At 40.4% G+C, this 14798-nt stretch overlaps 1 protein-coding gene across 3 annotated transcripts in view; it reads left to right on the top strand.

Annotated features, from left to right (window-relative positions):
* TLN2 (talin 2) overlaps window positions 1-14798 on the top strand; it is a 446754-nt gene that overhangs the window by 262509 nt on the left and 169447 nt on the right. For all 3 annotated transcript variants that reach the window (XM_060294173.1, XM_060294172.1, XM_030878890.2), the window contains exons 10-11: window positions 8238-8301; window positions 9324-9428. In XM_060294173.1, coding sequence (XP_060150156.1) covers window positions 8238-8301; window positions 9324-9428 — 169 coding nt within the window. The remainder of the gene's footprint in view (window positions 1-8237; window positions 8302-9323; window positions 9429-14798) is intronic.

Here is a 14798-nt window from a genome sequence, read left to right as displayed (position 1 = left end):
GAAGAGGAAATTCAACTGACTTCTAAAGACAGGGAAAAATATTCAGCCTCATAAGCAATCCAGAATGCAAAATCAATAAGGAGATAGCATTTCCTGTCTCTCAGATGGGCACAAATTTGTTAATTAATTAATATATTTTTTTTGTTGTTGTTTTTTTGGCTGCATTTAGTCTTCTGCTGCACGTGGGCTTTCTCTAGTTGCGGCGAGCAGGGGCTACTCTTCGTTGCGGTGCGTAGGCTTCTCATTGCAGTGGCTTCTCTTGTTGCAGAGCACCGGCTCTAGGCGGTGGGGCTCAGTAGTTGTGGTTCGCGGGCTGTAGAGCGCAGGCTCAGTAGTTGTAGCGCACGGGCTTAGTTGCTCCATGGCACGTGGGTATCTTCCTGGACCAGGGCTCGAACCCGTGTCCCCTGTATTGGCAGGTGGATTCTTAACCACTGAGCCACCAAGGGAGTCCCAGATGGGCACAAATTTTAATGTATGAAAACAGCAAAGTACTTTACAGAGAAAACAAGATATTTTAGAAGGTGAACCTGTTGAATTTAAAAATACAATGAGAAACAGAATATATTGTGTTATAGATATAAGGAGATGTAGGAACATGATAAAATATGTGTGGAAATTACCTTCAGGAAAATGACGACCCATAGGGAGAGAAAGAAGGGTGGTGTGGGACTTGAGCTAAATCTGTCATTTGTTCTTTACAAACAGAAGGAGAGGTAGCAATCATAAAGCAAATATGACAACATGGTAACACGTATTTATCCTTGATGATAGGTATATAAATTGAGGTATATACTGTTCTTTATATTTCATATGTTTTCACAGTTAACGTGTCTTTAAAAATTCAGTTGCAATAGTCTGTGTGTGAGGTGCTAAAAGCTTTTGATCACCGAGGTTGGATATATACCGTGTGGTAAAGGCAAAATTAATGGGCCTTGGAGGTCAGACAGAAAGGTTCCGTGACTCTGTATGTCATAGGGAGAAATGGTCCAGTGGTTGGGTGCAGGCAGGCAGGGAGCTAGCAGGTGGAGGAAACCTCCCTCCTGCTAGATTACCGTAGCCCCCTCGTCCTGTTGGCATGTTCCCCAAAAGTATTTCCCTGAGAAAACACAGCAACCCAGGGTATGAATCTCTGAGGAAGAATTTAGTGTGGACTTGGAAATTTTTCCCCACAAACTCAAGATAATTCTACTGTCAACAAGCAAAGCTCTTGACACAGTAGGAAGTCTTAAGTCAGTTTTTCTCTTGGCATCTGTTCACACACATATTCCTCCTTTGGAGTTGTTCTGTGCGTTTTTGTCAGAATAATTTGGCTGTAGATTCTGTTTTCAAACTAACGGTGAAGCAAGCGTTTCAGCTTTGTTTCTCACCACTGCCCATGCACTAGCTTCTCTATCGTTGGCTCTGTCCCCTGCCCCTGACAGCCTGGCGCGCTCTCATCAGTTTGGGGTGGTGATGACCACTCAGTGGTGCCTCCACTGTTTCCTCCTAGCAGCAGCCTCCTGAGGTTGATGTCTCTCTCCCTAACGACTTTCAGACTCCAGAACTTTCAAACCAGGAACCTCTGAATGTATCTAGCCCGGAGCTGTCAGTGAGCTTCTGGACGATTTCCTGTCCTTACACTAAGGGGCATTGGGATTGGTTCAGGAGCACAGAACTACTGTGTGACTGAGGCCCTCAAACCCTCTCCTGTGCTTTCCCCATGCTGTCTTCACTCTCCACTTCTTGCCACTGTAACTATTTTCCAACTCATCCAGTGCTTTCTTCCACCTACATCATCCCCTCAGTTATCCAGGACTTGACCAATACTCTGAGTCACAGACGTTTTCATCTTTGAGTCTGGATTTAAATTCAATGTATCCAACTTCATCATTTGAGCTTTCGGCCCACTGGGCCAGTGGTTCTCCACCTTTAGCATGTGTCAGGCTCATCCAAAGGGCTTGTTAAAACATACTACTGGGCCTCACCTCCAGAGCTTCTTATTCAGTGGGTTTGAGGCAAAGCCTGAAAATTGACACATCTAGCATGTTCCCAGGTAGTACTGATGCTGCTGGTCTTGGGACCACACTTGGAGAACTTTATGTGATACCAAATTTGAGATGTTATTGTTACTTATTTGGTGGTTGAGCATAAAGATTGGGGTCAGGAAACCTGGGTGTTCCAGTGTCCTTTGGGTGATACCGTCCTTGCTGTACCTCGGTACCTTCCCTCCCCTTTATTCCACCACATGTGCTCTTCACTGCTTTGTTTGTGTGTTCATATTGATGCCCTCGTTCCCCAAGAATGAGGGGGCAAGCCATTGCTTTCGGTTCATATGAGCAAAACCATTCCTAGGTAGGAATCCTATCTGCTTTTCAGGTGATAAGATCAGCTTAGAGAGGTGGTGAGTTGCCCGTGGTGGTGTGACTACTAGGTGACAGTTCTGGGACAGATGAGAAGCAGTTAACCTTTCCTCAAATCATGGCTGCCTCCCATGAACTTGTGTACTTATTTTCAGACCGGGGAACATCTTTAGAATGCCTCTTTTGGAATAACTTATAGAAGCAGCTTACATTTATGTAAGAAAATGAAGTTTTCAGTGAATGGCTGTATTTGAATCCAGATCCCTCTCCCTCTAGATGTGTTTATTAAATTCCCCTTCCCTTTTTCACTGCCTCTTGGCATTTCTAAAACATTGACTGCCACCACTATGATCATTGTTACCATTATCTGATTGGGTGTTTCTGTTATTTTATTCCTCTCTTTGTCTGAAAGTTCTCAAATACTGATCACATGGTACGTCTTTTGATCAGAGGGTAGCTTGGAGAGACCAGGGTGCTAAGTAGCTAAGAGCATGGTCTCTGGAGCCCACAGAGGAGGCTTAAGTTGTTGGCTATGATTGTGGGCAACTTACTTAGTATCGCTGAACCTCCTGTTCCATATGTAAAAAACTGGAATATTGGAATATTTTCTTCCAAGGACTTTTGTCAGAGTTTAACTAATCTATTTATGCATGTAAAACACCTGAAACATTATTTGCCTTTCAATAAAACGGCAGCCATTAGTAGTGGAAAACCCTCTATCAACATGGTTTACTGTTGCTTGGATAATCCCCCAAAGTTAATTAAAGTAAAGAATCTACGCTACTACCTCTCTGAAACCCTATATTTTAACTTTCAGTTTAAGCATTCATTTGCCAATCTTTTGATACCAGACCAATGTTTTTCCCTGGTGTGGGTCACCTAGTTAAGGTTGCACATTATCTTTGTTGGATGAACCACACCATCTGCAAGAGAATATAAAGATGATCATGAAGCACTCTGAGGACAGACTGTTTTTACATTTTCACTATTTTTTCCTTTCAGTATTTTCCATTTGTCTCGCTTATATCTAATTCAATAACTTTTTGTAAATATTTACCATTAGGAAGCATTTAGTAGCTCTCTTTTGGACTATTTTAACAGTTTATGGGCTGTATTGGTTTATTACATAATTATGTAATATACAGCCAGCAGCGAGATTGGGGAGCAAATGCAGATAAATATAGATGGGGGAAGAGATGCAACTGACTCGGCCAGAGTGAAAATAGAGCTCATGAGAGAAGAGTCTCTTGGCTGATTTCAACCTTCCATGGATCTCAGAGTGTGAGAACTTTGACGAGTCTGCCGTCTTAGTAAAACGGGAGATCTGTTATTATTGCACTCCGAAAAAATGATATGCACAAGACTGGCAGAGGGTTTGGAGGCTGCCCTTTTAAGGTGGGAATGTTTAAGTTGGCAGTGCAAGGGACTTTGCTTGGTCAGAGCTTGCTTCATTAGGAGAAAAATTCCCAATCAGGTTTGACCATCTGACCCATTTTCTCAGAGAAAGCCGACAGATTTCGCTTGTATGTCTGCCGCAGATGCTTAGGAGCCTTCCATACTTGGGTTTGGGAATCAAAAACACAACCGAGCTGGAACTGCTGAACTGCCGGCTGGCAGGCATCCCTGCTGACACTGTGCACGTTGTCGATTTACTGGAAAGAATACACCCCACACGTGCACGCACACCCACACACTCACTTCTTATTTGAACATACCTTACACTAAACTCCCCCCAGATCGCCTCTGGCAACACCAGGGGTCACACCTCTGGTGCAAGCTTCTGGAAGTTGTTTCTGTACCTACTGAAGAGTGGGAGGTTCAATGCCTTCCAAAGAATGGGAGGGTTAGTTTGCAGTTTGAGTTGAGGGCAGCTTGTGGCCACACAGAACTTTATTGCCATAAATACCCAACATATTCCAGCCTGGCCACTGGATGCTGCCCTCTGGTGTTCTAGTAGCAGTCATCGTTGTGTGTGGGCTTGGCATGGGGCCCTCTTTGGGTGCTTTTGATAACCTTTGCAAGGTCTCCTTTGTTGATGGCATAGGAGCTGCTGTCCAGAGGCTCACAGCAGTGGCCCCCTCAGGATGATTCCTGGTTATCATTTTAAGGGTGTTCCTGGGGGAGCCTGAAACAGCCCTGTGTTCACATGCATCTGCTCTTGGACTGGAGGTCAGAGGCTCCCTGCTCCCATCCAGTCCTGTGACCTCAGCTAAGTCACTTGACCTCTCTGTGACTCAGCTTCCTCTTTTGTGACATTGATGCCTTCCATTCTTCTCTCAACCAGACCTTGTTTCCCTGAAGTTGCTTAACAGTAGTCATAACATCTAAGGGGCTGCTGCCTAGATGTTTCTTAGGTTCCTTCCTGCGGACTGACGTGGGGGTCTCTTGATTAGGCCAGAGTGTTCTGGTGGTGCTCAAACCTAGATCCCTGACATTCCAGAAAATATACTCAGAATTTTTGTCTGCAGATGTAGTTTGCAGGTTGAAGAGCTATCATGATTCAAGGCATAATGTAGCCAGAACCTGGACCTGACCCACCCCCTTTTTTGGCTGGAGTATTGAAAGCAAATCCAAGACGGCATACCATTTCGCCTATCAGTACTTCAGTATGTTTTTCTGACAATGAAAAAATTTTTTTAAATAATTAAAACCCCGCCTAACTGCAAATCCACCCTAATACCAAACAAAATTAGAAGCAATTCTTTAATCACATCTAATACCCAGTCTGTGTTAAATTCTCCCCTGCATTGTATTAAAAATGTCATTTTATACTTTGTTAATATCAGGGTCCAAACAAGGCCTGTAGTGGTTGGTGTTTATCTTTTTTAAAAAACAGCTTTATTGAGATGGAGTTTGCCTACCATACAATTGGCCCATTTAAAATTTATATTTCAGCGTTTTTTCGTGTATTCACAAGATTGTGCAGCCATTACCACAATCTAATTTTAGAACATTTGTTTCCCTCCTACAATAAGCCCTGTGTCCATTAACAGTCATTCCCCAGGTTCCCCTCTCCCTTCCTCAGCCTTTGCAACCTCTAGTCCTATCTGCCTCTATAGATTTGACTATACTGGATGCTTCATATAAATAGAATCATACAGTTTGTGGTCCTTTGTGATGGGCTTCTTTCACTTTGCACAGTGTTTCCATATTGTTGCATGTATCACGCTTAATGCCTTTTTATTGCCAAATAAAGTTACATTGTATGGCTAAACTACATTTTATTCATCCACTCGTCAGTTGATGGACATTTGAGTTGTTTCCACCTTTTGGCTATTATGAATAAAACTACTATGAACACTCACGTACAAATGTTTATGTGGACATATGTTTTTACTTTTCCTAGATATATGCCTAGGAGTAGAATTGCTGTTTAATCTTTTGAGGAACTACCAAATTGTTTTCCACAACAGCTGCTCCATTTTACATTCCCACTAGCAGTGTGTGAAGGTTCCAAATTCTCCGTAACCTCGCCAACACGCCTTCCTGTCTCTCTTTTACTGTAGTGTCCTACTGAGTATGCACTGGTACGCTGTTGTGGTTTTTCTTTGTGTTTTCCTGATGGCTGCTGGTGTTGTGTGTCATTCTGATTCTAATCTGTGTGTCATCTTTTGCACCTCTACCAGCAAGCCATTTATTTGTGAAAAACCTGGGTTATTTGTATAATATTTACAATGATGGGATTTGGCTCATTGGATCTTGGTAGTGTCACTTACCATGTTCCTCTCTCTCTCTCTCTTTTTTAAACTATCAGCTTTTTAAACTATTAGGGTTTTTTTTTCTTTTTTTGTAAACTTACATTTATATTTAGACTCTTAATGAAATTCATATTCAGTTATATATTTACTTATCTTTTCTCTATCGCCAAGCATACGTCCTAGGTGGTACTGTATACTTCCACCTAGGAAGTATAGGTGGAAGTATACAGTATGGAAGTATGGTACTGTTACATCAGTCAGAAGGCATATGCTGTGTGGTTATCCCACTCGCATTTAAAATTGATCATTGGGTTTGGATCAGACTGATCCTTCTGTTATAAAGTCCCCCATTAACTTGTTACTTATTGGTTTTAGCAGCCACTCATGCTTGTTTTGATCTATTGGCTATTTCATTAAGAGTTGTAAAATGATGATTGTGGAATTCTATTTTTCCTTCTGCATTTATTAGCTTTGTTTCTTTTCCTTTATCAATTTTCGATATGAGCTGGTGCCCTAGCAACATCTTAAGGTGATCAATGATTATTTCAAAGAATCTTTATTGAATTTTATGTACCTGTGTTTTGACCAATTGCAGTCTTCATTCTTTCTGATGCTCAAATTGCCCCTCACATGAAATTAATTATATGATGTCTGGGGTTTGCTTCAAATAATCCATGAGAGGGCATGTGGGTAAGGGAGTAGATGAGTCATGAATGGCTATGAGTGATTATTGTTGAAGTTGGTCAGTGAGCACATTGTTCTGTCCTCTCTTCTTTCTTTTTTTTTTTTTTGCGGTATGTGGGCCTCTCACTGTTGTGGCGTCTCCCGTTGCGGAGCACAGGCTCCAGACACGCAGGCTCAGCGGCCATGGCTCACGGGCCCAGCTGCTCCGCTTCATGTGGGACCTTCCCGGACCGGGGCACGAACCGGTGTCCCCTGCATCGGCAGGCGGACTCTCAACCACTGCGCCACCAGGGAAGCCCTGTCCTCTCTTCTTTTGTATGAGGTTTTAAAAATCACCCCATGTTTGGCCATCGGTTATCCCTTGATGTCAGTCCAATGTCATTTTGATAAATTCCTTGATCCTCAGGCACAAGAAGCCCCAGGAACATTTTATACATCTCCTGTCCCAAAGCTAGAATCAGTCATTTCTCCAAGGATCCTGGATTCCTCTTAGTGGGAAATGGTGTTGGAAGACCACCTGGCTGACGCACTGGGGGTGCTCATTGCCACCCGGTTGTCCTTGCCCTTAGCCTCTGCAGTGGACACAAGTAGAAAATTTTTTCAGAAAAAGAAAAATGAATCAGACATTCAGATCAATATTTGCATTCAGATGAAAGATTGCAGGGTTTTCATTTCACTTCTTTTGCTTTATTTATTTCATGCTACGAATATTGATTTCTAACAACTAACAATTACTTATTTACTTTATCCTAATTATATATAATATCTACCTACTTAGATAATGTAATATACTAATTTTATAGTGTGTGTGTGTATATATTTAGGGGGAAGAGTAGATATTAGTTTTGAAATAATGATATCAATATTTAACAAGTCTACTGTGGTCCATTTTATCTTTAAGATATATCTCACTGGGGATGGGTATTGTCAAAAGACTGTTTTTCAAAGTTAGGCTGTTGGTTCCATACACTGTTAGGTTCATTTGTTTCAATTTGCTTTAGATTTTTAGGTGTTGCATTTTACCCATTTGTGATTTCATTTGGTTCTAAAGTGAAGACTATAGTACAAGGAAAATTAAGAGGTTTAATTTCCATTCTTGTTCCCTTGTCCCTGTTTTTTCCTTCTTTCCATTAAGAATCATTTATATTAGTACTAGATTTATCCTTCTAATGTTTTTTAAAATACATATTAACAGTACAAAATGGAGGATATTTTCCTCCCTTTATCACGAAGGTTAGCATACTGTACACTCTTGGGTGCTTTACTTTGTCATTTTACAGTATATCCTGGACAATCTTTCTTCTTGAATATGTTTGACCCTTTTTATCAGACTGGTTTTATATTTGCATCTTATTGAAGAGCATTGTGGGATATGGCTGTCTGTTATTAATTATACCATAAAATACTGAGAGTTAGGAACTTAACTGTGAGTTTTATGAAAAGTTTCTTTTCTTTCCTCCTCAACATAGAGTATGATAAATGCCTTACCTTTTTTTTATTCTCTCTCTCTCAGTCTAAAGGAATTCCTGCCCAAAGAATACATCAAGCAGAGAGGAGCTGAAAAGAGAATATTTCAGGTACTGGAAATGTTCAGAACTTTATTATTCTCCTCACTTTATTATTCTCCTCATGCATCCACAAAGCCTATCCTCATTTATTAGTCCAAGAGGGGCCTCTGCACGATAGTTTCATACCCCATGCATGTACTCTGCTTATATAATAAATGATTTGTGACTCCAGAGTAAAGAAGCTGACAGTTCTACTTTGGGCAGATTTATTATCTTAATCCATACCTTCTTGCTAAAGGTTCCTTAGCCCTTCTGGGAAAAATGTGCATACATTTAATTTCAGAGACGTTATCTTGGAAGCATTGAAACAAGGCAATTTGCCATTAAAATGCACTGAGGCAGACACTTCAAGAAGCCTTTTTTAATCCTGAGATTTGTTTTTTGAACCTCAGAATTTGGGAACTGGTGTCTTTTTAAAATCCAGGTTTATTCTAAAATTCAGAAAGTTATCTATTGTAGGCAACCAGTAAAAAAAAAGCCCTGTCATCAGCTTTGCCAGGAAACACTCACTCTAGTGAATCCAAAATACCAAAGTGTTTTGGCAATGAAATGTAAATATAAATTGGAAGAGATAAATTTCATGTGTATAAAAACATTTTTTTTTAAATCCAGTATTGTTTGCACACACTGAGATATCCAGGCATTTATATATCCTGCTCTTTGGAAAACTTTATCTTTTGCCTGGATGTTAGAATTCAGGACGAGAACATTTTTCTAGTTCTCCTTTGACGTGTTGGTCCTGAACCTTTCGGAACGTGGAGCCCTTTGAAAATTTGGTTACAATTATGGACCCTGTTCTTGCCGTGCTGCATGTGCATGAATTGTTGCATATAACTGTGAAATCTATAAGGAATTTGGGTTCACGTTCTAGTTAAGAAACTGTGCATTAGCACTTTCTGTGTGCTCTGACCCTTGGTCAGCAGGGACATGCATCCACAAAGGCATAGAGGCCATGTGGAATAACACCTCTCAAAAAGTCCACCTGCTGTCAGAGCTGCAGTAACTGGTCCCTGCCTCTGTCACGTTTGTAGGAGCACAAGAACTGTGGAGAGATGAACGAGATAGAAGCCAAGGTCAAGTATGTCAAACTCGCCCGGTCTCTCCGGACGTACGGTGTGTCCTTCTTCCTGGTGAAGGTGAGTTGAGCGTGATGGAGGGGGCGTTTGCCTCTGCCACCTCTTTTGTTAAAGGGTTTGCTGTTAACCTTGATTGTCATCTCTAGACCCCTAGCATTTGCACATGGAGCATCTGGGCAGTGGTGACCTGAGTTGAGCTGTGGGACAGACATGAGGTGTAAGAGCTGTGAGGCTGGTGAGTGAGCTTGGCTGCCTGCAGGCCTCAGGACAGCTGTGTCTTGGCTCTGCTCTCAGTCACTGCTATAAAGTCCCTGAAGGAGTACCTTTACTTTCAATTGCTAGCACTTTCCCCTGAGAATGTTTCACTTAAGATCTTCCAGAGTGCACTGGACTAAGTGAAGGTTGTTGACCACTGCAGGCCAAATCAAATTCCTGTGGTAGTTATGGTACTGAATTTGTATCCTTTTAGATGGGTCTTGGGATTTTCTGTGGCCTTCAGATCTGTTTTCACAGGAATTGCTGGCCTGACTACTAGAGGGACAGAGGTGGATCTTTGAAATTCAACCTGTGAGCAAGCAGAGGGTGTGTTCTTGAATTCACTAAGAAGCCCTCCCAGTAGCTTCCTTCCCCGTTTTCATATCCTGACCTCACGTACTCTCTTGTAGTCATCCCTCTGATAGGTTTCATTATTTCCACTTGCTTTGCTGTGACTCTGGGTCTCCTGTCTCTTGCTCTTCACCCTGGAGAAAGCTCTACCATGTGATGAACTTTCTTGTGCTGCTTAAGGCCCAGGGGAGTGTTACCAGCTGTGTTGCAGCTGCTTCTAGGGACTGAAGTTGGAAGGTCAGTGACAGGGTGGTTTAAGGAGGTGTCTATTCCCACAGCTAAAAAGAACTGGAAAAGAAAGAAGTTTTGCTGTCTACTAGAATGTTTGGGCATATGGATGCTTTTCTTGACTCCAGTCCTCATTGGAGGAAGCTGCTTCATTTGGGGCCAAGAGAAGTAAAAGATATTATATGGAAAAAAGGTGTATGTTTAATGCTGATTAGTTATTTCAGCCAAACAGCTCTCAGCTTTATACCAGAAAATGCTGGGTCCCTTGCAAATAAAGAAAGCATAGGTGAATCACTTTGTTTTTAAGAAAAATAATTTAGAAATTGAATTTTTCATTTCAGTGTGTTTTAAACTATCAATCAGTTTTTGAATGGTGCTGATGGTGGTATTCTAGGTAATGACTAGGTAATTTCCCAATATTAATAATGACAATAATAACAGTAAACAATTATATGTCAGGCGTGTCTTATTCAAATCTGTCAGCATCCCAATGGCAGAATTACTGCTATTATCTTCTTTTTATAAATGAGAATCAAGGCCAGAAAGATCAATGACTCAGCTGGGACCATAAGCCTCGTAACTGTAGGATTAGGACTTGAATTCAGGTCTCTCTGACTTAAAAGCCTGTGTTCCCAAGCAGTGGGCTATGCTGACTTACCTAGGGTGGCCCCATTTGATATGTGCTCACCTGCTTTCATTATCCTACCCACCCCCACATCCCCACCATGAGTACATGGTTAGATCTGCTTGTTTTAGAAGAAAAGTCTGCTTTTCATTTTTTTAAAAAATTTATTTATTTATTTATTTATGGCTGCGTTGGGTCTTCGTTGTTGTGCGCGGGCTTTCTCTAGTTGCAGCGAGCAGGGGCTACTCTTCGTTGCGGTGCGCGGGCTTCTCATTGCAGTGGCTTCTCTTGTTGCAGAGCAGGGGCTCTAGGTGCGCGGGCTTCCGTAGTTGTGGCATGTGGGCTCGGTAGTTGTGGCATGTGGGCTCAGTAGTTGTGGCTCGCGGGCTCTAGAGGGCAGGCTCTAGAGCGCAGGCTCTAGAGCGCAGGCTCAGTAGTTGTGGCGCACAGGCTTAGTTGCTCCGTGGCATGTGGGATCTTCCCTGACCAGGGCTTGAACCCGTGTCCCCTGCACTGGCAGGCGGATTCTTAACCATTGCGCCACCAGGAAGTCCCGGCTTTTCATTTATTATTCTGATGAGTTCTAATACCTCACAAAGATTAAGTCGTTTTCAGCATCTCCAATGATACTGGTATCATTTTCCATGGTTGTGTGGGTTTGAGTTTTTCTCTAGTCCTTCATATATGAAATTTATCTTTCAAATTCATATTGTTTTCTATTAATACCATCAAACTTCACACAGAGTCAGTTTCAGTGTTGTGCGTAAAGGTCAGTAAATTTAGGAAAATACATAGCACACAGCAGTCTGCATGTAATTAAAAAGAGACATTGAATAGCAAGTTCCAGAAAAGAGAAATTTGTTCTCCACATATAATTTAGGGCCTGGGAAGAATCTGTCCATGGCTAGTAGCATAATTAGAGGTAAAACACAGATGCTATGGTTATTGCAAGGTCTTGCAGGTTTGGTCAAATGAAAACTCTTCTTTTACAGAAGTGTTTAAGGCAAAGTAAGAAAGTAATGCAAATTTCCTTCCTTCTTCCTTTCCTCCCTTCCTTTCTTCCTTTTCATTTTTTAAAAATTACATCTCTTTGAAGGAAGGTCAGGGTCAGGAGGTAGGCAGCACTGACAGCTTTCATATACATGTTAGACATTCACATTTTGTTTTTCATTACTTTTATTTTTTGTCACTATAAAAGTGAGTACACTGCTCATTTCAATTTTTTGCTCAGTGGTCTTATTTAGTGTACATTTTATTTTTAAGTTGATTTTGATAGAGTTTATTTGATCATAGTTTGCCCTATTTTAAAAGTAAATTCAGGAATAATGCAATATTATGAGTTAATATATCTAATAAATCAGAGCAGGTCAAATAAGGTGACATCATATGCACTGAACTATCTAGAAAATAAATATAGAAAACAGTCTCATTCACAATAGCATCAAAAACAGTAAAATACTTAGGAATAAGTTAAGCCAAGGAAGTGAAAGATGTATATGATGAAAACATTAAAACAGTGATGAGGGCTTCCCTCGTGGCGCAATGGTTGGTAGTCCGCCTGCCGATGCAGGGGACGCGGGTTCGTGCCCCGGTCCAGGAAGATCCCACATGCCGAGCCTGTGCTCCGCAACGGGAGAGGCCACAACAGTGAGAGGCCCGCATACCACAAAAAAAAAAAAAAAAAAAAGAACAGTGATGAAAGAAATCAAAGAAGTAAATGAACAGATATCCTGTGTTCTTGGATTGGAAGAATTAAAATTATTAAAATGTCCATACTATTCAAAGCCATCTATAGATTCAATGAAACTGGTCCTCTTTCTTACATCATTCACAACAATTCACTCAAAATGGATTAAGGACTTAAGTGTAAGCCATAAAACTGTAAAAATCCTAGAAGAAAACATAGGTGGTAAACTCCTTGACAGGGTTCTAGGCAATGATTTTTTGGATATGACGTCAAAAGCATAAGCAACAAAAGCAAACGCAAACAAGTTGAACTACATCAAACTAAAAAACTTGTGCACATCAAAAGAAACAACAAAAGAAAAAGGCAACCTACAGAAAGGAGAAAATATTTGCAAACCATGTATCTGGTAAGGGGTTTATACCCAAAATATATAAGCAATTCTTTATAACTCCATAGCAAACAACAACAACAAAAATACCCCCAAATAATCCAATTAAAATGGGCAAAGGACATGAGTAGACATTTTTCCAAAGAGGATATTCAGATAGCCGTGAGGTACATGGAAAGGTACTCGGCATCACTAACATCAGGGAAATACAGATCAAAGCCACAAGGAGCTATCACCTCACCCCTGTTATAAAAAAAAGACAAGGAATAACAAGAGTTAGCAAGGATGTGGAGAGAAGAGAGTCCTTGTGCACTGTTGGTAGAAATGTAAATTGGTACAGCTGCTGTGGTGAACAGTGTGGAGGATCCTCAAAAATTTAAAACTAGAACTGCCATATGATCCAGCAATCCCACTTCTGGATATATATCTGAAGGAATTGAAATCGCAAGCTCAAAGAGATATCTGTACTCCTCTGTTCTTTGAACCATTATTTACAATAACCAAGATATGGAAACAATCTAAGTATCCACCAGCAGATGAATAGATAAAGAAAACGTGGTAGGTAAATACGGTGGAATATTATTCAATCATAAAAGAGAAATTCCTGCCATTTGCAACAACATGGATGAAATTTGAGGTCGGGAAGAGATATGGGGACATATGTATAGGTATAACTGATTCACTTTGTTATAAAGCAGAAACTAACACACCACTGTAAAGCAATTATACTCCAATAAAGATGTTAATTAATAAATAAATAAATAAAAAGAAACTTCAGGGCATTATGCTAAGTGAAATAAATCAGAGAAAGATAAATACTGTATGATCTGACTTATACGTGGAATTTTCAAAAGCCAAAGTCACAAAAACAGTAGATTCGTGGTTGCTGGGGTGGGGAAATGAGTAAATGTCGGTCAAAGCACACCAACTTGCAGTTTTAAGAGGAATACCTTTTGAGGAACTAATGTACAGCATGGCGACTATAGTTAACAGTACTGTATTACATACTTGCGAGTTGCTAAGGGAGTAAATTTTTTTTATTTTTTATTAAAAATTTTTTTAATAACTTTTTTGGAGTGTTGTGTTTTCGTTTTCATTTGTCTCTTGGTATTTTTTAATTTCCTCTTTGATTTCTTCAGTGATCCATTGGTTGTTTAGTAGCATATTATTCAGCTTCCACATGTTTGTATTTTTTGCAGTTTTTTCCTTACAGTTAATTTCTAGCCTCATAGTGTTGTGGTCAGAAAAGATGCTTGATATAATTTCCATTTTCTTAAATTTACTGAGGTTCACTTTGTGGCCCAGCATGTGATCTATCCTGGAGAATGTTCCATGTGCAGTTGAAAAGAATGTATGTTCTACTGCTTTTGGATGGAGTGCTCTGTAAATATCAATTAAGTCCATTTGGTCTAGTGTGTCATTTCAGGCCTGTGTCTCCTTATTGATTTTCTGTCTGGATGATCTGTCCATTGATATAAGTGGGGTGTTAAAGTCCCCCAGTATTATTGTGTTATTGTCAATTTCTCCTTTTATATGTGTTAACATTTGCCTTTTATACTGAGGTGCTCTTATGTTGGGTGCATATATATTTACAATTGTATTTTCTTCTTGATTTGATCCTTTGATTATTATGTAATGTCCTTCTTTGTCTCTTGTAAGAGTCTTTATTTTAAAGTCTGTTTTGTCTAAGTGTTGCTACTCCAGCTTTCTTTTGATTTCCATTTGCTTAGAATACCTCTTTCCATCCCCTCATTGTCAGTCTGTATGTGTCTCTAGATCTGAAGTGAGTCTCTTGTAGGCAGGATATACAGGTCCTGTTTTGTTATCCATTCAGCCAGTCGGTGTCTTTTGGCTGGAGCATTTAGTCTGTTTGCATTTCAGGTAATTACCAATATG

The sequence above is a fragment of the Globicephala melas genome, chromosome 2, assembly GCF_963455315.2.
Source record: "Globicephala melas chromosome 2, mGloMel1.2, whole genome shotgun sequence".
NCBI classification, from domain to species: Eukaryota; Metazoa; Chordata; class Mammalia; order Artiodactyla; family Delphinidae; genus Globicephala; species Globicephala melas.
The sequence above is the reverse complement of the archived record's forward strand: the minus strand, read 5'-3'. Positions and strand labels throughout refer to the sequence as shown.